The sequence below is a fragment of the Carassius auratus genome, unplaced genomic scaffold (assembly GCF_003368295.1).
Source record: "Carassius auratus strain Wakin unplaced genomic scaffold, ASM336829v1 scaf_tig00028719, whole genome shotgun sequence".
In the NCBI taxonomy this organism is placed as follows: Eukaryota; Metazoa; Chordata; class Actinopteri; order Cypriniformes; family Cyprinidae; genus Carassius; species Carassius auratus.
In genome coordinates, this window is record NW_020525713.1 from 1 (window position 1) to 22,256 (window position 22,256).

At 36.6% G+C, this 22,256-nt stretch overlaps 2 protein-coding genes across 2 annotated transcripts; both read right to left on the reverse strand.

Moving 5' to 3' along the window:
* Positions 1-4,294: 4,294 nt before the first annotated feature.
* LOC113079602 (SLAIN motif-containing protein 2-like) lies at positions 4,295-9,295 on the reverse strand. The gene is made up of 2 exons (XM_026251846.1): positions 8,563-9,295; positions 4,295-4,526 (listed from the first exon to the last, which is right to left on the reverse strand). The coding sequence occupies exons 1-2, from the start codon at positions 9,024-9,026 to the stop codon at positions 4,310-4,312; spliced, it is 681 nt and encodes a 226-aa protein (XP_026107631.1). The 5' UTR covers positions 9,027-9,295; the 3' UTR covers positions 4,295-4,309.
* A 1,880-nt stretch (positions 9,296-11,175) lies between these two features.
* Positions 11,176-20,768, reverse strand: LOC113079601 (anaphase-promoting complex subunit 4). Its single transcript, XM_026251845.1, has 29 exons — positions 20,615-20,768; positions 20,240-20,356; positions 20,031-20,136; positions 18,837-18,969; positions 18,676-18,750; positions 18,521-18,547; positions 18,323-18,367; positions 18,148-18,232; positions 17,937-18,044; positions 17,433-17,516; positions 17,256-17,342; positions 17,005-17,069; positions 16,266-16,308; positions 16,087-16,163; positions 15,909-16,009; positions 15,461-15,512; positions 15,302-15,357; positions 14,898-14,944; positions 14,666-14,722; positions 14,535-14,591; positions 14,361-14,454; positions 14,171-14,268; positions 13,570-13,631; positions 13,336-13,374; positions 13,093-13,194; positions 12,879-12,965; positions 12,619-12,786; positions 12,327-12,450; positions 11,176-12,140 (listed from the first exon to the last, which is right to left on the reverse strand). The coding sequence occupies exons 2-29, from the start codon at positions 20,345-20,347 to the stop codon at positions 11,895-11,897; spliced, it is 2,433 nt and encodes an 810-aa protein (XP_026107630.1). The 5' UTR covers positions 20,348-20,356; positions 20,615-20,768; the 3' UTR covers positions 11,176-11,894.
* Between the last annotated feature and the right edge of the window lie 1,488 nt (positions 20,769-22,256).

The window sequence follows — 22,256 nt, forward strand, 5'->3', positions numbered from 1 at the left end:
TGCTGAATGTGGAGAATGACTGGTCTTGGATTTGGGCTGGTGTGGATGACCTCTGACCATTGACTGTTTTGTGTTTGTGGACGTTGGTGTTAAAAATGAAGCCAAGAGCGAGGGCTTCCCTCATTCAGCAGAGACTAAAAGAAATGAGTACTGACACACACCGCTGTAAGCCAAAAATACCAGACTGTAAGGACATTACAATCAAGGACATTTACCATCAAGAGTCAACAAAACATTTCAGATACAACACAAACTACACGAGGTGGAGAATTGCTAATATATTACAACACAGGCACACACAAGTGTCTAAAATCCATTAGCTAAAACGGACTCAAAGTGTGTCATGAGAGTGTTTTTCAGTGTCTTTTGAACAGACAAAAATAGATGTGTCCTTAAAACCTAGCCTGAAACAACCTAGTCTCACAAAGTCAGACTTTTGACTACAGGCTTTAAAGGAGAAGACAACTTGCAGAATACATTTCCTTATAATTTACTCAACCCCATGTCATCCAAGATGTTCATTTCTTTCTTTAGTCAAAAAAATGAAAGGTTTTTGAGGAAAACGTTCCAGAATTTTTCTCCATATAGTAGATTTTAATGGGGATCAAGCAGTTGAAGGTCCAATTTCCAGTTTCAATGCAGCTCTACATGATCCCAGCCGAAGAATAAGGGTCTTGTCTAGTGAAATGATCTGTCATTTTCAAAAAAAAATATATATATACACAATTTTTTATTTTTACATACTTTTAACCACAAATTCCTGTCTTGCACTAGCTCTGCAATGTCTACGACTTTACACATTATGTGATTACACTGGAAAGGTCACGCGTGGTTAGTTCTTCGTCGGTGTACTCTGGTTTCAGAAAGATAGGGAAGGGTGAAAAATAAAGTAAACCTTTGTATGTACTTTGTATGTAACAGTTTGTAAGTGACAATAGCCGTTCTAGTCAGATCATGCCTTTTTCATCAAGGTTTTAATTAATATATATATTTTTTTAAAGCTTTGTGCAACTGGCACTAATGGATGGAAGAGACTGTCATGTAAAGAGATCAAAGTTTTTGTGAAATCTGAAACTGATGTTACCATAGACTTTTATCTATTTGTAGGAAAGCTTCATCTAAGCCAGAATGGAAATTCCAAAAGTCTTTTCCATCTTTCAGAATGTCCTTAACTCCATATATATGGCCAAAGCGAGCCAATGGCCATTACATTCCAGTCCATCAGATGGTTTGGCTCATCCGAACTCTTTCCACCAGAACACCGCCACACAGTGTCTACTAATACTGCATTTCTTTCTCTCCAAGAAAGAAGAGGAGGAGAAATGAGGACAGCTAATCAGTCATATCTCTGGAGAATACATCCATATACTGCAAAAAAAACAAGATAAACACTGAAAAGATGCTTCACTAACTCTGCTTTTTATCTTGGCCTGGACTTAGTGGACAGCAGGGCCCATTACAGGATAAGATACATGGGCTTAAATGTCTAATGACTGTCAGTCAAGCACATTTTGTTCATCTCAATGGACAGTCCACATGGAAATGAGGTGGTTTATCAGCACGTATGAAAGTTGTTTTGAGGGGCAGAGCAGAGGGAGAGAAAGAGAATATATGTGAGAGAGTCCTGTAGTAATGAAAGTTCATCAGAGCAACATGAGCTGATTTAAGGACAAACACAGAAACTAAGATGCAGTAAGAACGAAGAGAAAAGGCAGAATGAGTGCAAGGATGATGAAAGTGTACATAAGTAAGGCCTGTCAGATCTTTAGAGAAACAGCATAGAAAAAGTCAAATGCATTGCAATGCAAGTTGATGATGTGGCCAGAGAGAAAAAAAATGACTTGTTCTCTCAGGGGAAAGTGAATCTCCGCTCTAACCAGTCAAAAGGATGCTGTAAAGACTGCACTGAACTTGTTGAAACACAGTATAATGACACTGTTCAAGAGTATGGATAGCACTTAATACACTCTGGTGTACATTTATTGATTTTTAAACACAAAATAGCACACAATTAGATAAAATAAAATAGAGAAAAATATTTTTGGTTGATATATATTAGATAAACTAATATTAGCTAGTTTCTAACAATTAAAATCATACAGTAAAATAATTGACATCCAAGATTACAATCAGGTTAATAATCTCATTTCATTTTCTCAGGGTTACACATCCGGTAGTGTTGACTGCTTTTGTTCAAACTGTATTGGTTAAGCTCAACCTTTAATTATGTTAAAAATATTTAAAATTATCAAACAATTATTTATTAATTAGTTTATGTAAAAAATTGATTACAACCTACCAATTTGGTCACAAAATAGCTAGCCCTACTAACACCTACTAAACTAGTAACAAATTCTGGCACTTCTTTTTTTTCTTTCTCTTCCTAATATTGAACAAAACTTGCCGGAAAAAAAAAGGAAAAAAACTTTTGTGAAGATTTTTTTAAAATGCATATTTTCCTTTGTCTAAATTATTATACAGATTTTGTATTGGCAATAGTGATTCTTCTAACAAGAATAAAAATAAATAAATAATTGAAACCATCGTGTTTTGTCAAAGACATGAATGAGTCTTGTTATTAAATCTCAGCCTTTCCTTTTGTCCTCATGTCCAGTGATTTATGTAACCATAGTTATGACTACAACCTTATGGAACTGTTTGCATTTTTGATGGAAGTGTAAATCCCTGGACCGAGTTACCATGGCTAGACAAACAGACTCCCCAAACAGCAGACAAGTTTACAGCAGAAGCGCCCAGGCTCTGTTTCAAAACATAGCTGTCTACTGCCTTTTCACAAAGCTTGCATATAGCTTATCAGAGTGCTGAGTCACACTCTTCAGCCTTCTTAGTGGAATTTATTTGTGTGTGCAAACATGTCCATCTCTATTTTACTTTCTCAAAGACAGATGCGCTTCACGGGTTAACTGGTTCTGAAGAGGGCACAAGAGAGGCATACAAGAAAAGAACAAGCTATAAGAGAGAGACAAAGCTGACAGGTGTGTCCAACAGGATAGAGATTTGACATGCGTCCCACACATCTGCACTGGCTCTCTCTTCACTCTCTTGGCAATGGCTCTAAGGAATTAGCGATGCTTCAGGTAAAATGGAAACCGCGATACACACCTTACACACTCAGCATGGGCTGTATGCCTGCTGACAATGAGCTTTACACAGTGGGTTGGTGAATGAGCTTTCTTTTATTGGGAGTGTTTTGATAAATAACGAACAGTAAAAAAATAATAAAATAATAATAATAATAATATAATTTAGTGTGCCATTTTATTAACAAAAAAATTTGAACTGTAGAGTATTGCTATAGAGCATTATATACTGACATACCCCCCACCTTCATCTTATTTGGGAAATATGACATCATAAAGCATTCAGAGGGTGGCATTGTGCGGTTTGCTCTATGATGACACTATGATGAGTTCACTCAAAACAATGACATCATACACCCATCTGTCATACATTCACATCTGGCACTGCTCCAAACGTTAATCCAATGCAGCCACTGCAGACTGGATCTTTTAATGGAAAACTCTTTGAACTGACAGTTCTCTGGAACGATTGCCATGTCACTCAGGGTGACGGTCGAGCAAACTCTATGAGATGAGCCAGTAATGATCTTTGAGAATATCACTCAAAATGACTTTTATGATCATTTGGTCTTTGTCTCTCTCCTCAATGAAGCAATATAATAAAAGGAAAATATAAGAATGCATAAATGTGTGATATAACAGTATGTCAGTGGCTGCTGTAAAAGTATCAGTCACATGTCTAGTATGAGCATGGACAGTCAGTCCCCTTCTATAGAGAGCTGTTAATTTAAGAGGCCACATGGGCATACCTGACTAAAAACAGCAATAGGCTTACTGACCACAAAAAAGACTGAAGTCAAATCAGTCATAACTCTTTGCTACCTATAATTAGAGGAGAGATATATGGTACACAGACACAACCAAATGTACAAATACTCTTCAAAAACAATGAACTGCCAGGCCACATGATGAAAACACATACACACATGGTGACAGAGTGATCTCAGCAAGGAAGTGGAGATGGAAGAGAATCAGAGCCAGAAAAGGAGCTCAGTGAATGGGTAGAGGGCAAAAAAGAGAGACGAGAGGAAGAACTGAGATTGAAAAAGAGGAAGTGATAGGTTTGAATAAAATTAACACAGACAGACACAGACTAAGATGGCCAAATAGCCCAGACTCTATATCATTTCAAGATATTACAAATTTTATTTGTAATTAAATTTTAAACAATGCACAAGCATTTAATGAAAAATCTGAAATCAGAAGTTCTAGTTAAGAATAAAGACTTCTAATACAACAGTGGAAGATATCAAATGAAACGAAAATGAAGTGTGTGTGTTACCTGACATGGTGAGGTCGAGTCTGTGTAAGAGAGAGCGTTTGGCAGACTCCATATCAGGACTGGGGTTATCCAGAACCTGTCTGCACCACACAATGGGACTCAAGGCTTTCTGTAGAGGACTGTTCAATTTCGCCTCATACAACCTGCAGAAACACAAGCCAGAGGTCAGTCACAAGAAATAAACATGCTCTCATCACATATCTGGCACACAAGCATTTAATCAAGAAACGGTGAAATGCCTCAATTAACAGAGGTTTTTCAGCAAAAGCATGTTTTCCCTTTATATAATAAAAATGTCCTACAGCCAACCTATACAACCCATGAAAAGTTTCAGTAATCGTTAAGGTAAGGTGTAAACTGTGCTCTGTAATATTGTGCAGGAAGCTTTGCTTAGTCACTGAGAGCTGAATTAACAGGACCACATGAAAGCCTGGTGCAGAACTGTTCAGGTCAGCTGATCAGAAGCTTATTTACTACAAGCTAAATACAGGCCATAAGAGAACAGATCATCTCACAGTATGACAGCTGTAGTCCAGAACATTTATTAATATAGAGGGGGATATTGTCAGTTAGCTTTAGTAAATTAAATCAAGTTTGAGCCAGGTTTCATGAGAAATAGTTCACACACAAACAAAAAATTTTTTTTAAAGATTTAGATTTAGCAATTTAGTGCTGGTCTGAAGTGTTCTGAATTGCCAACAGTTATGAAATGAAATGAAAAGACAAATCGAGAGAGATGGAAGTGAAACAGGAGGGAACAGAACATAACGGCACTGCATGAGTCTTGTTTTGTGCTGGCCTCGTACAGTAGCAGCTGTTGCCCAGGATCCCATGACTGTAACATGTGGGACAAAACGTTTTTTACAGACACAATAAAGAATGTATTAGCAGTGTTAGGCCCATTCACACTGACAGCAGTTAAATTACTAGGTCATAATGTCGCTGTATTGTTGGTTCATAGTAGTCCTATTTGACTGCAATATCCAACTGCATCAGGCAATCAATTAAAGTAGACAAAAATAGTAGTGTAACATGCAAGCTATAAATGTCATCATTTAATGCTAACATATACTACAGTTCAACATTTTTTAGTTGGGAAGATTTTTTTTTATGTTTCTTATGCTCACCGAGGGAAAAAAAAAAAAAGTTAAAATAGTAATATTTTGAATATTTTTGCAATGTGGCAAATTGACAATTTGCAATTATTTTTTAATAATGTCCGGGACATAATTCCATACTTATAAGGCCATAAAGCAAGAAGAAAACACCCCATGTGCCTGCTGCTGAGAAGTGAGAATGCGCACATAAGGATGTGCTCAGGACAGTTCTGACCGTTCGAACATTGCGTGAATCAGAGGTAAAGAAAAATGATATAAATACTCTTCAGTTTCTTGCACAGATCGATCGTTTTGTGTCTTTACACATCAATGAATCGTCACGGGCCACATTTGTTTATTTATTGTATGTTTTAGCTGTGATTCCCATCCACTTACATTATAAGAATGATAAACTGCAACGGTTTGATTTAAAAAATCTCTGTTTGTGTTCTACTGAAGAAACAAAGTCACCTACATCTTGGATGCCCTGGAGGTAAGCAGATAAACATCAAATTGTTATTTTGGGTGAACTATCCCTTTAAGCTCACTGATCTGCTGGACTCCAGCTGTTGCAGGGATTTCCCAGCATTTTGCTGCCACTGAAAGATAGTCAGCCAAACAAGATTGAGGGTCCAGATTACAGCATTCTGAGTCCGTGTAAATTGACATAAATCACAGAATCTCAAAGACACTGATTAAAGCAAACACAAACAATGGATTACACATGGACATCAATCCACACAAGATCAAAAACTGTTAAGATGAATGAAGCTGTCTGTGACTTGAGACAACCAGAAGGCAACAGGACAACATTCATCTATACAAGCACTTTTTTGAAAGAGAAATACTTTTATTCACTAAGGATTAATTCAATTGATCAAAAGTGAGATTAAAACCTAAGTGCTTATTATTTTTACACTCCAGTTGTACATATCAGAACTGAGGCACACCAACAGGTGACAACATGCTCATTCTGTCATTGGTGTACATTTCGCTGGCACTTATTCTTCCCAACAGTGGTTTTGGACTTTAAACAAACACCTATTAGCCTGACTGGACAGTTTGTCATCGCATGTAGTTTCATCACTCCAGGAGGAACTGCTTGTTTGAACATTTTATTCTTCTATTATTACTCACTCTGTTTGGACCAGCAGACTGCACACATGCTGATCCACACCATCACTCTGGTCTGCTGTTTTCATAATGTTTGGTTTCTTGTGCTTGCTTGAGCTAAGTCCAATATGATTTCATCACATTTTTATTGTCATTATTAGTAACAGTAACTGTCAATACCATGAAATGCATAGATTATTACTTCTCATATCTCTGCACATCTTTGGATGATACTTCTCAGCATTCTATTCATCTCGTTTATTTCCTAAAACCCCTGACTGCACTATTAAAGTTCACCTTATTTGAAACAAATGAGCTAAATACAATGCAGATTAGGGATGGGCATTCGATTAAATTTTCTTAGTCGATCGTCGGTAGAATTTAACGATCGACTATCGATTAATCATTAATATTTTTTTATAATATAATTATTAAATTTTTATAATTAAAAAATGCAATGAATACAAAAATACAGCGTGTTTTTCCTCGGTGAGACCTTTATTACAAGATCAACTTGTGGCAGACAGTTAAACTACGTTCAGGCAAACCGAACATATATCCGCGTGCATATGCAGTGCTCTAAAGCAGCGGAACCTGCAGCTGCTAGCAGGCGTTCTTAAACAGAGACCTCATTTGTTCCAAAACAATAATAATGATAAAAGAATCATGTTAAACAATAACATAAAAAAAACATTATAATACTTAGATCTGACAGATTTTGTCAAAATGTAACTCAAAACTATCCAAGCCAGAAGAAAAGGCCAGATATTAGCCTTCCTAACAATTACGCTAACGTAACAAATTATGCTACTTATAGCCTCATGAATAATAACTAACTTTAGTAACTAGCATACAACGTCTGCACGAGTCTACGGATTTTTGTTGAGAAATACCGTATAAGCATGTTGATATGATCTGGTGTCAGACGCGACCGCAACCATGGTGACCGTCAGTCCAGCCGCCGAAAACACCCACTCTGAGGGAACTGACGTTGCCGGGATGCACAGGTACATCATTTGAGTCGTGGCCGAGTTGTACTTAAACACCCCATCGCAATGTTTGCAGTTAACTAGTTCGCTTTTTAAATCAAAATGGTCCCACGCCACACTTAGCCGTGACATCTTCATGATTACTCTTTGAAATCAAAACGGAAAATCACAGATAACCGAGTAGGGTGTCAAATATTGCACCCTGGTGGTAAAATATTTAATTGCTGCCACACAGTGAAATTCATGTAATTGCTTCAAGACTCGTACTACGCAACGCAACCTGCATTAGATAAAAAAAAATGCTTTAGATTAATCGATAACAAATTAACATGATCGAGGAAAATCTTAACGATCAATTATAGATCGTCGATTAATCATGCCCATCCCTAATGCAGATCATGCAGAAAAGTATGTACATCTGTTGTAACTAATCTGATCGATCATATGAGGATTTATCTATAGGACATTTGTATGCAAATACATCATGTGTGTGTGATTCTAATCACATCACTGAAGCATGACACCATGGCTGACATTCAGCAGATTTATAAAGGTACTGAATTAATATGAAGGGCAGATGAGAAGGACCCACTTATCAAAAGCAACTGTAAGACAGGCCTGAATACATGCAGTCAGCATAATGAACGGAATACATGCAGTCAGTAAACTGTTGCTCCTAATGCTCAGACGTAAGGCACTAATAATCTTAAACCGATGACAGCCATGTTGCTATCAATGCACTGAATACTAACCCCATCTTTAGCCAACGAGACTTGTGTGCATCAACAATTCAATGAAGCGCATTCGTCCAAATACGCGTCAGTCTCTGTAATGTTAGCGTCTGCACGCGCACAGCTGCGCGCACCTGTCAAACACATGAAGGGTGTGTGTGTGTGTGTGTGACAGAGAGAGAGAGAGAGGGGGGGGGGGTCATTCTTTTGATTGAAGTTAACACCTTCGCCCCCTGACAGGTTACTCACCAGCTGTCTTCTTCTTCGTTCAGGCCATCTATGTCCTCCAAATCGAGAATCTCCACCTCGTCCAGCACCGAAGTTTCTCCGTCTTCGACAAAATCTGTCGAATCGTAATAAGACGCGAAACTCGTGTTCGAAGCGACACAAGAAGTGCTGTCACTGTCATAACCCCCTCCATAACTACTGCCGGGATACGACGGTCTCAGCCGGGGGATTTCCAAAACCCCGCCGAGACCCCTCGATCCGCCGGACCCCACCCCGGTGAACCCGACGAGCCCCGCCGTCGCTCCCGGAGAATCATACTCGGCGCTCACGGGTCTAGTGTTCCCCGACAATCTACCGGAAGAGAAGGGAGAGAACTGACTGGGACGGCTCCGGAGCTGCTCGTTCTGCTGCTCGAGTTTCTTCACTAAAACTTGAAGCTTATGTACCTCCAAGTCCGCGTTTATGTTTGAGTTTATATCCTCCATGGCAAAAGCAACGATATGTCCACGCGCCGGTTGTGTCCGTTAGGTTTGTTTAACTACCGTCAAAGTCAGCAAGTTCGCGAGCCTCTGTCGCAAGGACTTTAAAGTGAGCACTGTCAACGCCGCGGCTCGAAAGTTACTAATCTTGTTGTCGTCATCTTCTCCGGGAACTCGTACACACCGTGAGCTCCGTCGCCATCTTTACTGTCCGCCAGTCGCTCACTGGGAAATCTTTGAGAAGCTCGAACGAAGTGAGACGTCATCACGTGACTCAGCGGGAACGAGCACGTTTTAGGAGAGACTCTTCCCTGGAACCAGGAACGCGCACTTTAACCCTCTCGATACACACTAAAGTATTTGTACTTTATTCATGTACTTCCGTATTAGTGCGGGAATTTTGTACTTTTCCTGGTTACTATTGTAACCAACTATTTGTTCTAACTTAAGACAAACTGATTATTTTACTCTTTACAATTTATTTTGGACATTTATAAAGTATTGTTTGCAGGTTATTATTGATTAAAACATTACCCATTTAATAAATCTTGCGAAGCAAACAAAAAATTCCTCAATTTATGCTTCATGCAAAATTTTAATAGTACTGCTACACATTTCAGTGTAAACTGTATTTGCACAACAAATATTAATTAGATTTTACTTTTATGTCAAAAATCATTAGATATTAAGCTTCCATAAAGATATTTTGTAAAAAATAATTTTTTGATTAGTAATATGCATTGCTAACTTAATTTGGACAAATTTAAAGGCGATTTTCTCAGTATTTTGATTTTTTTGCACCCTCAGATTCCAGCTTTTCAAATAGTTGTATCTCAGCCAAATATTGTACTAATCTAACAAGCCATACATCCATGGAAAGCTTATTTTTTTAAAATTGACACTTATGACTGGTTTTGTGGTCCAGGGTCACATATGTTGTTAATGTAACTATATTTAAATGCCAAACAAGTGTACAGTTAGCTGCTGGTGAACTTCATTATATAATTTCAGAGTGATTCTTAACCAGGGGCCTTCAACAAACTTCCTAGGGGGGCTCAATATGACTTAAAATTATTTGAGACAAAACAACAAAAATCTATAGTAAATTTCTTATTTTAATTCACCCCTCAACAACCGTTTCATTTGAGGAACCAAAATTCACAGAGTCTTGAAAAACTGGATATCTGACAAAGCCTAATTTTAAATGTGGGATTTCAAGACCTTTCTATGGAAAAGTCATGTAAATCAAAAGTCTGGCACAAATGTCTAGTTCCAAAAGTACCTTAAATATAATTAATTTATTTTATGAATTTATTTTTATTTACTGAAACTAGTAGTGTTCATGGACTAAATTATGTTTTAAAAACAAAAATAGGGCAAGGGAGCATTTGAATATTTCTGTGGGCAACGGGGAGCCTTGGAGTCGAAAAGAGTGAGAAGAGAACCACTGCCCAAGAGCCTTTTCAGAACATTGAAAAAACTTAAGACTGCTTGCATTACAAAGTTTTTGCATTAAAATTACTGAATAGAAAATATCTATACAGTATCAAGAGATAAGGAATATGCTTAAGACCTACTTTTTCCCACAAAAAAACATTTTTGCATCTAATATTTGCATTGGCTGTTCCTAAGATGTATGCTGAAATACTTTAGCGTCTTTTTATTTTTGTCTCATTTTTTCAAAGAGACACTGATTTTCTTTGTGTTTAACGGCAAAACCAGCATGTTTTTAGGAAGAAAACCAACATAACCTAAGTTTAGGATTTAATTTTATTAAGAGTCCCAGTGACTGAACTCCCTAAAGCTAGAAAGACTAAGAGAGTTTATTATTATACAAGAGCAGGGCTTTCAACGTTTCCAGATACAAGGGCCATCAACTCCCAGCTAATCCAGGACCCTCAGTTTAATAGTTAAAAAATAAATTAACTCACTCTAGTAATATTAATAAGTATAATAGAGAGCAACAGTGCACACCCACTTTTTCAGCAACTTTGGTTCTGGAAGTAGATTTCTTATAGGGATTTTTTATTATTATTCTTATTCTTTGTAAGAGTTATAAGCCATGAAGCAAACCTAACAGCTATGATGTGAATCACATTACAAACTTTGACTTGAAGCAAAATCATAACAAAATCAGACGAAAAGACAATGAATAGACTGTGTACTAACTGGTTTAAATGAGGTTAAGAACTACAATCCCCTGAAGCTTTACAGATGACAATCAAATGTTTATCCAAAAACCAGAAGTATTTAGACAGTGTAGGTAAACTGAGTCTACAAAATTCACAGTACTTCACTAAAATGTTCTGTTGTTTTGCTTGTCACGATTCCCTGATATTTGCTGGAATCATGGGTTTACCAGGACATTTGCTGCTGAACACAATTATTTGAAAAACAAGTAAAAAAATATGGGCTGATGGCTTCAACAAAAGCATTTACCATCAAATAACAATCCCTATGGTGGAAAAGAATGGGACTGTTCCACTCAGTGAAAGTAGTTTTATTATTCATGGAGACGGCCATGTTTAGGTCACATGACTAGCTGAATACTACTCACTTTATCTCTGTAAAGCTGTTTTTGGAAACTTTCAGTCACTGAATATAAATGAATCATGGTTGACTGTGAATAGTGCATTTCTACAGTGCAGTATTAGCGCAGTGCAGCTGGAGACACTGATATATTTAGTTAAAGTTTCAATTGATACGACCCAAGATTATTGTACAGTTAATCCATTTATTTTAAAATGAGAATATGAAATGTTCAACAGATACTCTTTATCACAAAACATTGTTAATATAAAAAGAACAAGACCAGAAATAACAGAGGAGTCGATAGTTCAGTTGTGAAGAACATGTTGGATCTCAGGTCAGAGTTCAAAGCGTGTCTGATTCTCCAGTCTCATCCAAAATGTCTCCTAACCCTTGACCTGCCGCCTGAGCATCTTCAGCCCCTCCTGCTCCATCTCCACCTTCCCCAGCATCACTCTGATTTGTCATTGTGTCCTCAAGTCTGTCCTGGTCTGAGCTCATTTCCTGTGACTCATCAGCACGCTCTTCGTCCTCCTCTTCCTCCTCTGCATCCATCTCGTACACACGTACATGTCTCAGATTGGCACTGAGCTGATGAGAGAGATAATAGATTTATTTACCATTTACATGCTATTCAATTAGCTGAATTCTTTATTATGATTGCTCAAAACTATATTCATTTATAATTGTTTTTAAATATTTAATTCTTTTGAAAAAAATTACGCACATAAATGGCAGCAATATGGCTAAAATGTTCCTCAAGTTGTAGAGTCTTACCACGCAGGCCACCTTGCGGATCCCATTAACTGCTACAAACTGAGCTTTGAGGTTGTCCATCTCTCTGCTCTGGTTTCCCCAGGACAAACCCTGGACTGGGATCCCTTCAGTCTGCTGCTCCAGCCTAACACACACCACAACAAAAGAGTGCTAATTCAGGAGAGCCTCACTGTCAAACTAAGCTTAACTGTACTACAAGCTACTGCAATATATGTATAATCCTACAATGCTTTAAGAAATAATCCAATAAAAAATGATGGGTTACTGGTGTAAATCAACAAGTATGCTGTACCTAAGTGTAAGGTCCCAGGTGAACTCTTCATCCCAGCTCAAAACAGAGTTTAGATGAAGCTGAGCAAGGACGCGCATCTTATTCTCGTCATCTTCCCGACTTCGCAATACCACTGTTAATGTCTCGTCGTCATAAAAACGGGCATCAAGGCAACTGTAGGAGCTGTCGCTAATAAACAGATCGCTTCAGTCATTCACACATAAAATAATGGCAATATTTTCATAGTATGGGATATTTTTTACTCCCACTGATGAACTCACGCAGAGGTCGGCGCAGGTGTTTCATCATCTATACTAGAATTGAGAGGAGCGCTGAGGTTTAGGGCCACCAGACCATTAGGGACAGACCTGAAACCGTTTAAGAAGAATTTTTGCTCAATGTTAATTCAGTAAAGAGATGATAGAAAAAAAAATTATTAATTATATTTTTCTTTGTAATCAAATACAAGAGAACAGAAAAAAGAGGCGTGTGTACCTGTTGGGGTCTGTTGCTTTTCTCAGAATATAGATTTTGGAGGGCGAGATCTCTGGCATGCAGAACACTACATAATGCATTCCAGCCTTCTTATCATTCCACCTGCATTAAAACACACTCTTATCATCAACAACATCCTGTTATCGCCTTATGGACGTCACTGACGAGCACTATAGCCACAGAATTCTCCATTACAAAACAGCATTCGTAGTCTAATTCTAAGGATATGACTGGTCCACTTACAGCGAAGGCAGCTCAAACAATCTCGGTGCATTTTCAGAGCTATCCAAAACAAAACACAGAAATCATCATACTGTCAACAGTAAGCCCTGGTTCTTTAACTCAAATCGAATCATCAGTTATTTCCTGACAAATCATTAGTAGTAATAAAACCCCCCAAGTCCAAAAGCAAGGTGTACTATTAAATGTTTAGGTTGTGTATGGTAAATCACAGAATGAATCTAGAATATGGATCACCTCTCAGGAACAGTGTACAATCGCAAACACACAGCTTGTTTTACTGAATGCCCGATCACCTCCTGAAAAACACACACAGACGACGTATGATTAGGAGTCGGATGCATTAGTGCTCAGGGAACGAATGGTCAGCAGGAAGGGTGAAACCATCAAGATAATGTAGTTAATGCTTCTGATACTGTATATATGTGCTGGAGACCGATAATGGATGGAGTTTGTATGTGAGAAAGCAAGTTAGAGCATCTGATGAAAAATAGAATGGGATGGACATCAAACGAGGACAGGATGAATGAGAAAACACTGTAGATTTTTGAATGGAGGTAATATTTTCATTTGGGGTTAAATCTCTGGGTTTTTAACAGTTCTGGCTAGCAGAAATTCATAAATACTGACTAAACTGAACTCTACTCAACTCAACCCATAATAAAGAGCTGGAAACAGCTTTAGCTGTTAAGCCATTAATTCTAAGGTTTCAAAGCAGAACATGTAAAACGGTTATCCTGGAGTATTAAAGTTGTTTCTAACCCAGTAAATGTGATTCCATTTAGAGAAAGAGAGATAGGATTGAAATTTGTGTGTGTGTGTTTTTTTAGAGACTCACGGCTGGTTTCTGTAAGCACAGATCAATGGACCCCTCCATCATTCTCTTGACAAAGTGCAGAGACTTCTGTGGGTACGTGGGGAAGAGCAGCGGACTGTCTGCAACCAAATCAAGCACAAAAGTCATATTTCGCAAAACAATTAGATAACATCAGCTGTCTTGTCCTTTAATAATGGACGTGACATTTTACCTTTCAGGTGAGTGCTCTGCTTTACAAATGTCACCCACTGGTTGCCGTCCATGTTGGGTGGAGATATCAAGTCTTCATCTTCATCCTTCAAGTACTGCAAAAAACAACGACAGAACAAGTTTGTAATGAAACGAGGAAAAGAACTCCCACTAGAACATGTATGAAGGTCCTCACCTGTCCGACACGCTCAACGTTGAAATACTTCCCTTTCCGATCAAACAGCTCTTCATTCTGAAATGGAGGAAAGAATACGTTTCACCAAATGTTTGTTTAATGTTAAAATAATGTGATTTTCTTTCACTCACAGCACTGAAATGTTCGGACAGGAAGTCGGCCACAAAGGCCAGATCCTTCTGAGTCATCTGAAACACACAAATATTTTTCGATGAAACTGTAGAAATGTTATTTTAATATTATCTATATGATTTATATATTTTTATATATCGTTTAGATTATTTGCTTGATTACATTTCCCAGCAGCACCACTTTTTCACCCACGCTCTTTTAGTCTATTGAATTCTGATTGTGATATCACACCTTGTTAAGCTCAGGAGGAACGTGGTCTTCTGACATACGAAGCATTGCTGTGAAAAGCAAAAACTGTTAAAATACAATACAAAAACTATATTAATCAGTATCAAAACCTAATGAGGCAGCACTTTATGCACACTCCTGATATGCCAGCTGATACGAGCGGATTACAGCCACTACATTCGATAACGCATTGCAACAAGCTCAGTTATAAAAAAAAAAAAAAATCCATTAAGGCTAAAATAAGAATGTGGATTGTAAATAAACTTTATTCAATACCAACAAGTATCAATAAAAAAACATTTCAGTATAACTGAATATTAGTTGCAGGAAGGCAGTACCAGCCTTTGACTATCGTAAATTGTTAACTTTTTTTTAAAGCTAAAGCTCTCAAAAAAACTGCAGCTTACCAACATAAAGCCATCTGAAAAAGGCTTTGAAGTTCTTCATACTCTTATCAATAACTCTAGAATAAACACAAACAGTTGTGAGTTTAATGAATGACATATATATATATATATATAGAACAGACATCCAAGATAATGTGGATAGAATAAGATTAAACTCACTGTAAAAGTTCACTGGCCTTCAGGGTGAAGGAGCCCACAGCTACAATGGCATCTAAACCATAAACAAAAGAGAATGCATAAACATTTCATTCGACTTGTTAAAACTACTGGGATTCTGCAATTCAGAACTAAATGCCTCCAAAGAATCTGAGCTCAGCTCAACTCAAACTAATATAAAAAATAAAAATGTTTTATGAAAATTAGAAGTGTTGACTTGGCAACTAATTTAAGTTTCAGTTAAAACTCTAATATAGACAAAAAAAATAAAATAAATTACAGCTATATCAAAATATAAAATGAAAAAAAAATACATATAAAAAAACGACAAACAAACTAAAATTAAAATAAAAAACGTTTTTTTTTTAAGCCCATTAAAAAACTGGATCCTATAACAGTATATAAGTAATACTTGAATATAACTCTGGTCTATAAATAGCCAGTCTTGTACCCTCGATGGCTGCAGGATCCAAGCCGAGAGGCTGAAACTTCTGCTTCCAGAGCGCCATGCCTTTGACCTCGCTCAGATGATACAGCAGCGCCTCAGAGCCACTGTGTGCACAGCAAACACTCAGTGCACATGCACATCTGCAACAATCTGCTGCTTAAGACTAGTGAATGATACACACCTCTGCAAGTGACTGATAACAAGTTTCTGGATGCTGGAATAGGAAGAATCGATGGACTGACCCAACATCTTCAAGCCCTGAGCGGATAAACAACAAAATAATGAACGGAGTTGGTAATAATTGCATGATCACTGACAATGAGCTCACAAATGCACTCAACCTAATCCAAGTAGATTTACCTTAACTGTGAGTTGATTCATAAGAAGGGCCTGAAGTTCAGGGCTGAAAGAGAAGTTTTTGACTCCGAAATCAGAACATATATAACAATATATATACACATGGACAGTTTAACAAAAATATGTATCATGTCATTGTCTGGGTTGGTTATACTAAAAAATATTCCAAAAATACTTAAAACATATTATCAGGTAAGCTAAACAAGTTTCCAAGCCAGGATATGATCCATAAAACCAACAGACACCTACAAAGCTGTTTTCCTGTTTATCCAGATCTTATACCTGTATACTTTCTATCTCTATTATATTCTATGTATGTTTTGTAATTCTGACCGTAACTATACATTTAAGAACACAATGGTGCCCCCTGCCGGCCATTTAAAGTAAACACAAGCATAAGTAGATTTAAACTTGAATTAAAATATGAATTATATTTAATCTAAAACATTTTATATTAAATAATCTTTAAATAATGTGTATATATATATATATATATATATATATATATATATATATATATATATATATACATACACATGAAATAAATATTATGGGTTCATTATAGTAAAATATTATGAATTAACGTGATTTTACAAACATTACTCTTTTGAAATAAATAATTTTGCAAACAGAAACTTAAAATGTGCCACAAACACCACTCTTACCACCATAGCTTAACGCTACAATTGCCACTGTAATATGATATGTGGTCTTTAAAAACGATCATTTATCAATTGTGCACCTGGCATGGCCCCATAACAGTAGCTCCAGAAACTCATCTTGAACCTGAGTGCTCGTATTCTTTTCCTGTAAAAAAAACATTATCATTCATTAAGAGAAACCATCAGCTGTCTCTTAGAACTCTAATAAACTCTAATAAATCCTAATAAATCACAGTCCATTACTGCATTTGTAGGTGTTTAATGAATGCCATCCTGTTTGATGTCTTTTACAGGCTTGTTTGAGTTTGCCTCGCATGTGATGAACTCTAACCTGGACAAACTTAGTGAGGCGAAGGTCCATCTGCATAAGAATTTCCTCCCATGCTTCACACATACAGGTGAGAGAGAGACGCAGATACTAAAACAACAAAGAAAGAGAATAAAAGATACTCTGTGCATAAAAAAAAAAAGGTTTTAGCTTCTATGAGATGCCCTTGAAAACTCTCACCTGTAGCAGCGTGGAAATGTGTGTAAACTTGCGTGCCATCTTGGTCAGCTCAGGCAAACATGAAGACAGCAGTCCAGTGTCCAGCTGCAACACAGTCACTGTCAACCACTGATATTAACCTCATACATTCCATTCAATTCAGACGCCACATAAATGTAACCTGGCAGTATAAAGACATGTGTGACTCAACCACTGATCTATAATATATAGATAGTTATATAAATATAGATAATGGCAAAAAAACTCTCCAAAAAATAGTTATAGTCACAGTCACATGTAATGAAGGTGTAAGAAAAATATTTTATAACTTTGATTTCATAGTTGCACCACAGGAGCCATTACATTTAAACTGTTCTTAAAAATTGTGTAACTGTTTGTCTGAAGCAAATGAAACCAACATGAATACAAAGAGTACATTTCTAAGAAAATGGCATGTTTTATGAAGCATTTTTCCCCTTTTTTGTTAGTGCTGACAATGTCAATATTAGTGTTTTCAGACTTTACCTGTATGTAATGTATCTCAGGGCTGTCTTCTGCAGATTTAATCTCTGTAATAACAGAGAGGGACTTGAGGTCGCTAGAGAGCCCAAGACTACGGCACGTCCCTGAGATCTGAGAGGCACATGAAGTTAATAATAAATCACTTACTTTCTGCTTTTACTTTCCATTTTTAAACTTTATGTAATTTTTTCTAAAAGAAAATGTTATATCTTACTCCACTCAGCGTAGCAATCTTATACAGTCCATACGCATACAGCTCCACGAATCCAGAAGGTCCTCCCACCACCAGGATATTGAGCCTGCAGATAAACATCACGCATCATCAGACACAACACAACATCAGAAAACTCTCAAGATTAACAAAGCAGATCAGCGCATACAACACTGACCTCACTTCCCCCAAAAGATTTGTGACTTCATCTGATTTCTCTTCACTGCAAAAGACAAAAAAAAAAACACTATAGAATTAAGCAGAGTGGACACACAGTCAAACTGACACATGCCACATGAAGATGACCAATCATAAAGAGTATGATAAAGAAAAAGACAAATAATCAGCATATTTAGCACATAAAATGTCCTCTTACCTAAATATCTTTGATGTGGTGCTGTAGCTGAACACAGACACAGCACAAAGGAAAATGGAAAAGTAATCAAAACAATTACAAAATATAAAAACTAAAGAGTGACCAGTACTTCTCATTCAGCCATCTGGAATACAATCAAAAGCTCAGGATCTCACCTCTTAGGTAAAGTGGGTAACTTTGGAAGAAAACGACTGGACTCATCTTCAGACTCGCTGAATGAAGACAACGTGCTAGAGAAGAAAAAATAAACCAGAATAATGAAACCAAGAAATCAATAGAGAAAGACAATAGAAGCTCTCTATGTAAAAACTCCCACCTGCTGTCATCTTGCACCTCCATCCAGTGCATGCAGGACGCTGGGTATTCAACAGGGAACAGGTGGAGGATTTCTGCCTTCTCTGCATCACACAGCACCACTTGCTTTGTGTCTCCCACACTGAATGCCAGGACTGCAGACAGCAATCATATAACATGACAATATTAACTTGGTAGATACCTCAGTATTCGCTTGTTAAGTCTGACGTCACGTAGCAGTGCTTCCGTGTCCAAACGCTCTATCAGTTACCACGAGAAAACAACAAAAGGTGCTAATATAAACTCACAATGTGATAGAATACTAGCGAAAAAGTTATAATCTTAACCTTTAACTCCATACCGAAGTCCCAGATAGCCAGACAATGAAAATATAAATATAAAAAAAATATATAAAAATTAATTGTGTTTGGGACGCTGTGAGCACGGAGACTGTACTGTATACTGTAACCTTGAAAGCGTTTATCTTGAATGATTAATATGCATAAGCAGTGCTTATAAACGGCTGATGAGGTCGTATTCTCAAGTGAAGCGATTTGAGGCTTGGACCCGGAAACAGCACTTCTTACGTCATCACTTAAGAACCGAATATGGCTGAAATTTCATTTCAATTTTTAGTTATGTAATGTAAACAATAAGATATTAAACGATACTTAAAATCTAGGGATTTAGTTTTGAAATCTGCAATGAATCAGCAGCAGGACTTTTTTGATGATGAAATTAGTTCTACAACACGATCATAAAAGGTTAGAATTATATACAAGAGTACTGATGTTAAAATAGTTACAAAAGGTACAATGATAACAAGCACAAGCCAATATAAAGTTGTATGTACATTTTAGAAAATAAATAAATAAATAAAACTAATCTATAATACTAGATGGCAGTCTAAAAAAAGTGTATATTTTGGACACATCTGGTTAATTTGGACCTGGGCATGTTATGAATTAGAAATGAAACATAAAGTGACCATAAGAGGAATAAATTACATGAATGCTGTATTTATGGGTGAATGAATAAAAGTAAAGTACACTAATGTAAGAGTGAAGTGATATGTCTCAATGTTATTTTAGTATCAAATGATATTAATATAGTTTTTATTAATATTATTTTATTTACAGTTTAGTTAACTATAATAACTCTGATATGTCCAGTTAAAATGATACAAATAAGGCAGTAAAATATGATTTGTGTTGACCTTTCCCATCAGGTCTCCAGGCCAGTGATGTGATCTCTTTTCCTGTGTTCTCATTGGGCAGTAAACTCCAGACCCGCTGAAAGTTCGCAAGGCGATGCAGGAGAAGCTGTAAAGATAGAATAGTCTAATGAACCTCCATTACAATCCTGCAGGTTAGGATCTATTGTCTAACTGAAGACAGACTGGTGTACATCTATAAAAGACCAAACCTCTCCTGCAGTGTTAGCCAGGGCGATCAGATCTCTGTTAGGAGACCAGGCCATGTACAGAATGGGGTTGGGGAGCTGTTTCTCCCCGACCTGGCGAAAAGCAGGCATTGCTGAACCCTGCAGAAGAAAAGAAGTCTATTAGTACAGACACCATCAGCTGTGGTAACATGTATCATAGTCTTACACAGCATTGATCCGTTTAAGATCACAGACTACTGTCATCTGCTGCTTGACATGAGTGATGAACGCAGATTAATCTATATTAAACTGAAACTTTTCATACACTACAGTCGTTTAAGACAAAAAAGTTAATTATACTGCTGTTGCTTCCATGCTGCACCACATTAGCTCGTTTTTAAGACTTCAGGCACTTACTAGATAAACGACGACTAACAATAAACTCCGCAATTAGGCTCGTCTTCTAAATTGCATACGTATACACAAACTGATTCAAAACATTAATATATTCTTATAAGCAATGTAAATACAATCATGTTCATAGCAAAGCAATCGATGACACATGATTCTGACCGCCACTGAAATGACTACGGAAAAACGAATGGGTCAAAATACATTTTAAAAACGCGAAACGACTTTTCTGTTAGATAGCAATTGGGTGAATTTTACGAAGGCTGTCAACTAGTTTACAGGTTTGGTTTAGTTTAAAATCAATCAGCAAAATAAATATATACAAAATATATGAAGAAAAATATCATTATTTTTTAGAAGCACTTCGATTTTTAATAACAGTTCTTATTAATGTAGGCTAAATGATACAGATTATGTGCGTCTTCAAATTTGCAATGTTATCTGGCCTGGTGGTCTTTTATAAACCGTCTTTATAACTTCTCAAAACACTTTTCACTAGCTAGTTTATTTAGCTGATCTAATAATAACCCCAAACATTGGATATAGCCTAAATGCATCACAGGACAATTTGGCCATTTTTCGAGGAGCACCTTGGATTTTTCTGTCATTAACATTTCCATTATTACCAGCACATATCAAATCATGAATGACAAATAATTTACTATACAAATAATAATTTACCAACATTAAGGAATGTAGCCTAATGGTCAAGGAATATAATAGCCAGGTCATTTGTGTTGCTAAGGCTAATTTCAAAGCTAGATATAAAATTTCCATATATATTCTGTATACAAGTAATCTTTTTTCATTTCTACCCACATCACATATTTATAATTAATGATAGATTTATCTGGCAAAATTATTGGTGGAAATTTACTTGATACATCTGTGTTTTTTGACAATGCTGAAACTGGTCTGGTGTTCTCCAGTTCCATTCTTTGCCTGGCACTGACTGGGAGTAAATATTGAAAAAAGTTTTTGCACAAGATGAAAAGAAAATTACAAATGGAGGGAACATTATATTCTGTTATGTTGGAATTTAGAGGAGTTCCTGTTTATATATATATATATATATATATATATATATATATATATATATATATATATATATATATATATATATATATATATATATATATATATATATATATATATATATATATACACTTGCGGTGAAGTTTGGAGCTTATTATTCTGCCAGTCTGAGACACCACAGGAAGAAAAATTTTCTAGAATAACATTTCACTGATGTGTCTGACTAAGATTGTAAAGTACTGTAATCCTCTGAACCAGTCGTGTGCATGTTTGTGCTGTGACAGTGCTTTAAATGATAGACCATCTTGTTCCTGTCATTGAAGCTCAACTTTAATTAGTGCATTGATTGTTGAGAAACAGGAATAGCTCTGTGCTGTCTGTGTTTATGAAGTGAACGTGATAAGTGTCCTGAAATAGACATCTGAAGTCCGTCACAAACACCTCTCTTAAACTTGTGGAGTGCCACTTGTTTCACCATGGTAAGGAAAGAGTTCACCCAAAATTAAAATGTTGTTATTATTTTATCTATCTATCTATCTATCTATCTATCTATCTATCTATCTATCTATCTATCTATCTATCTATCTATCTATCTATCTATCTATCTATCTAT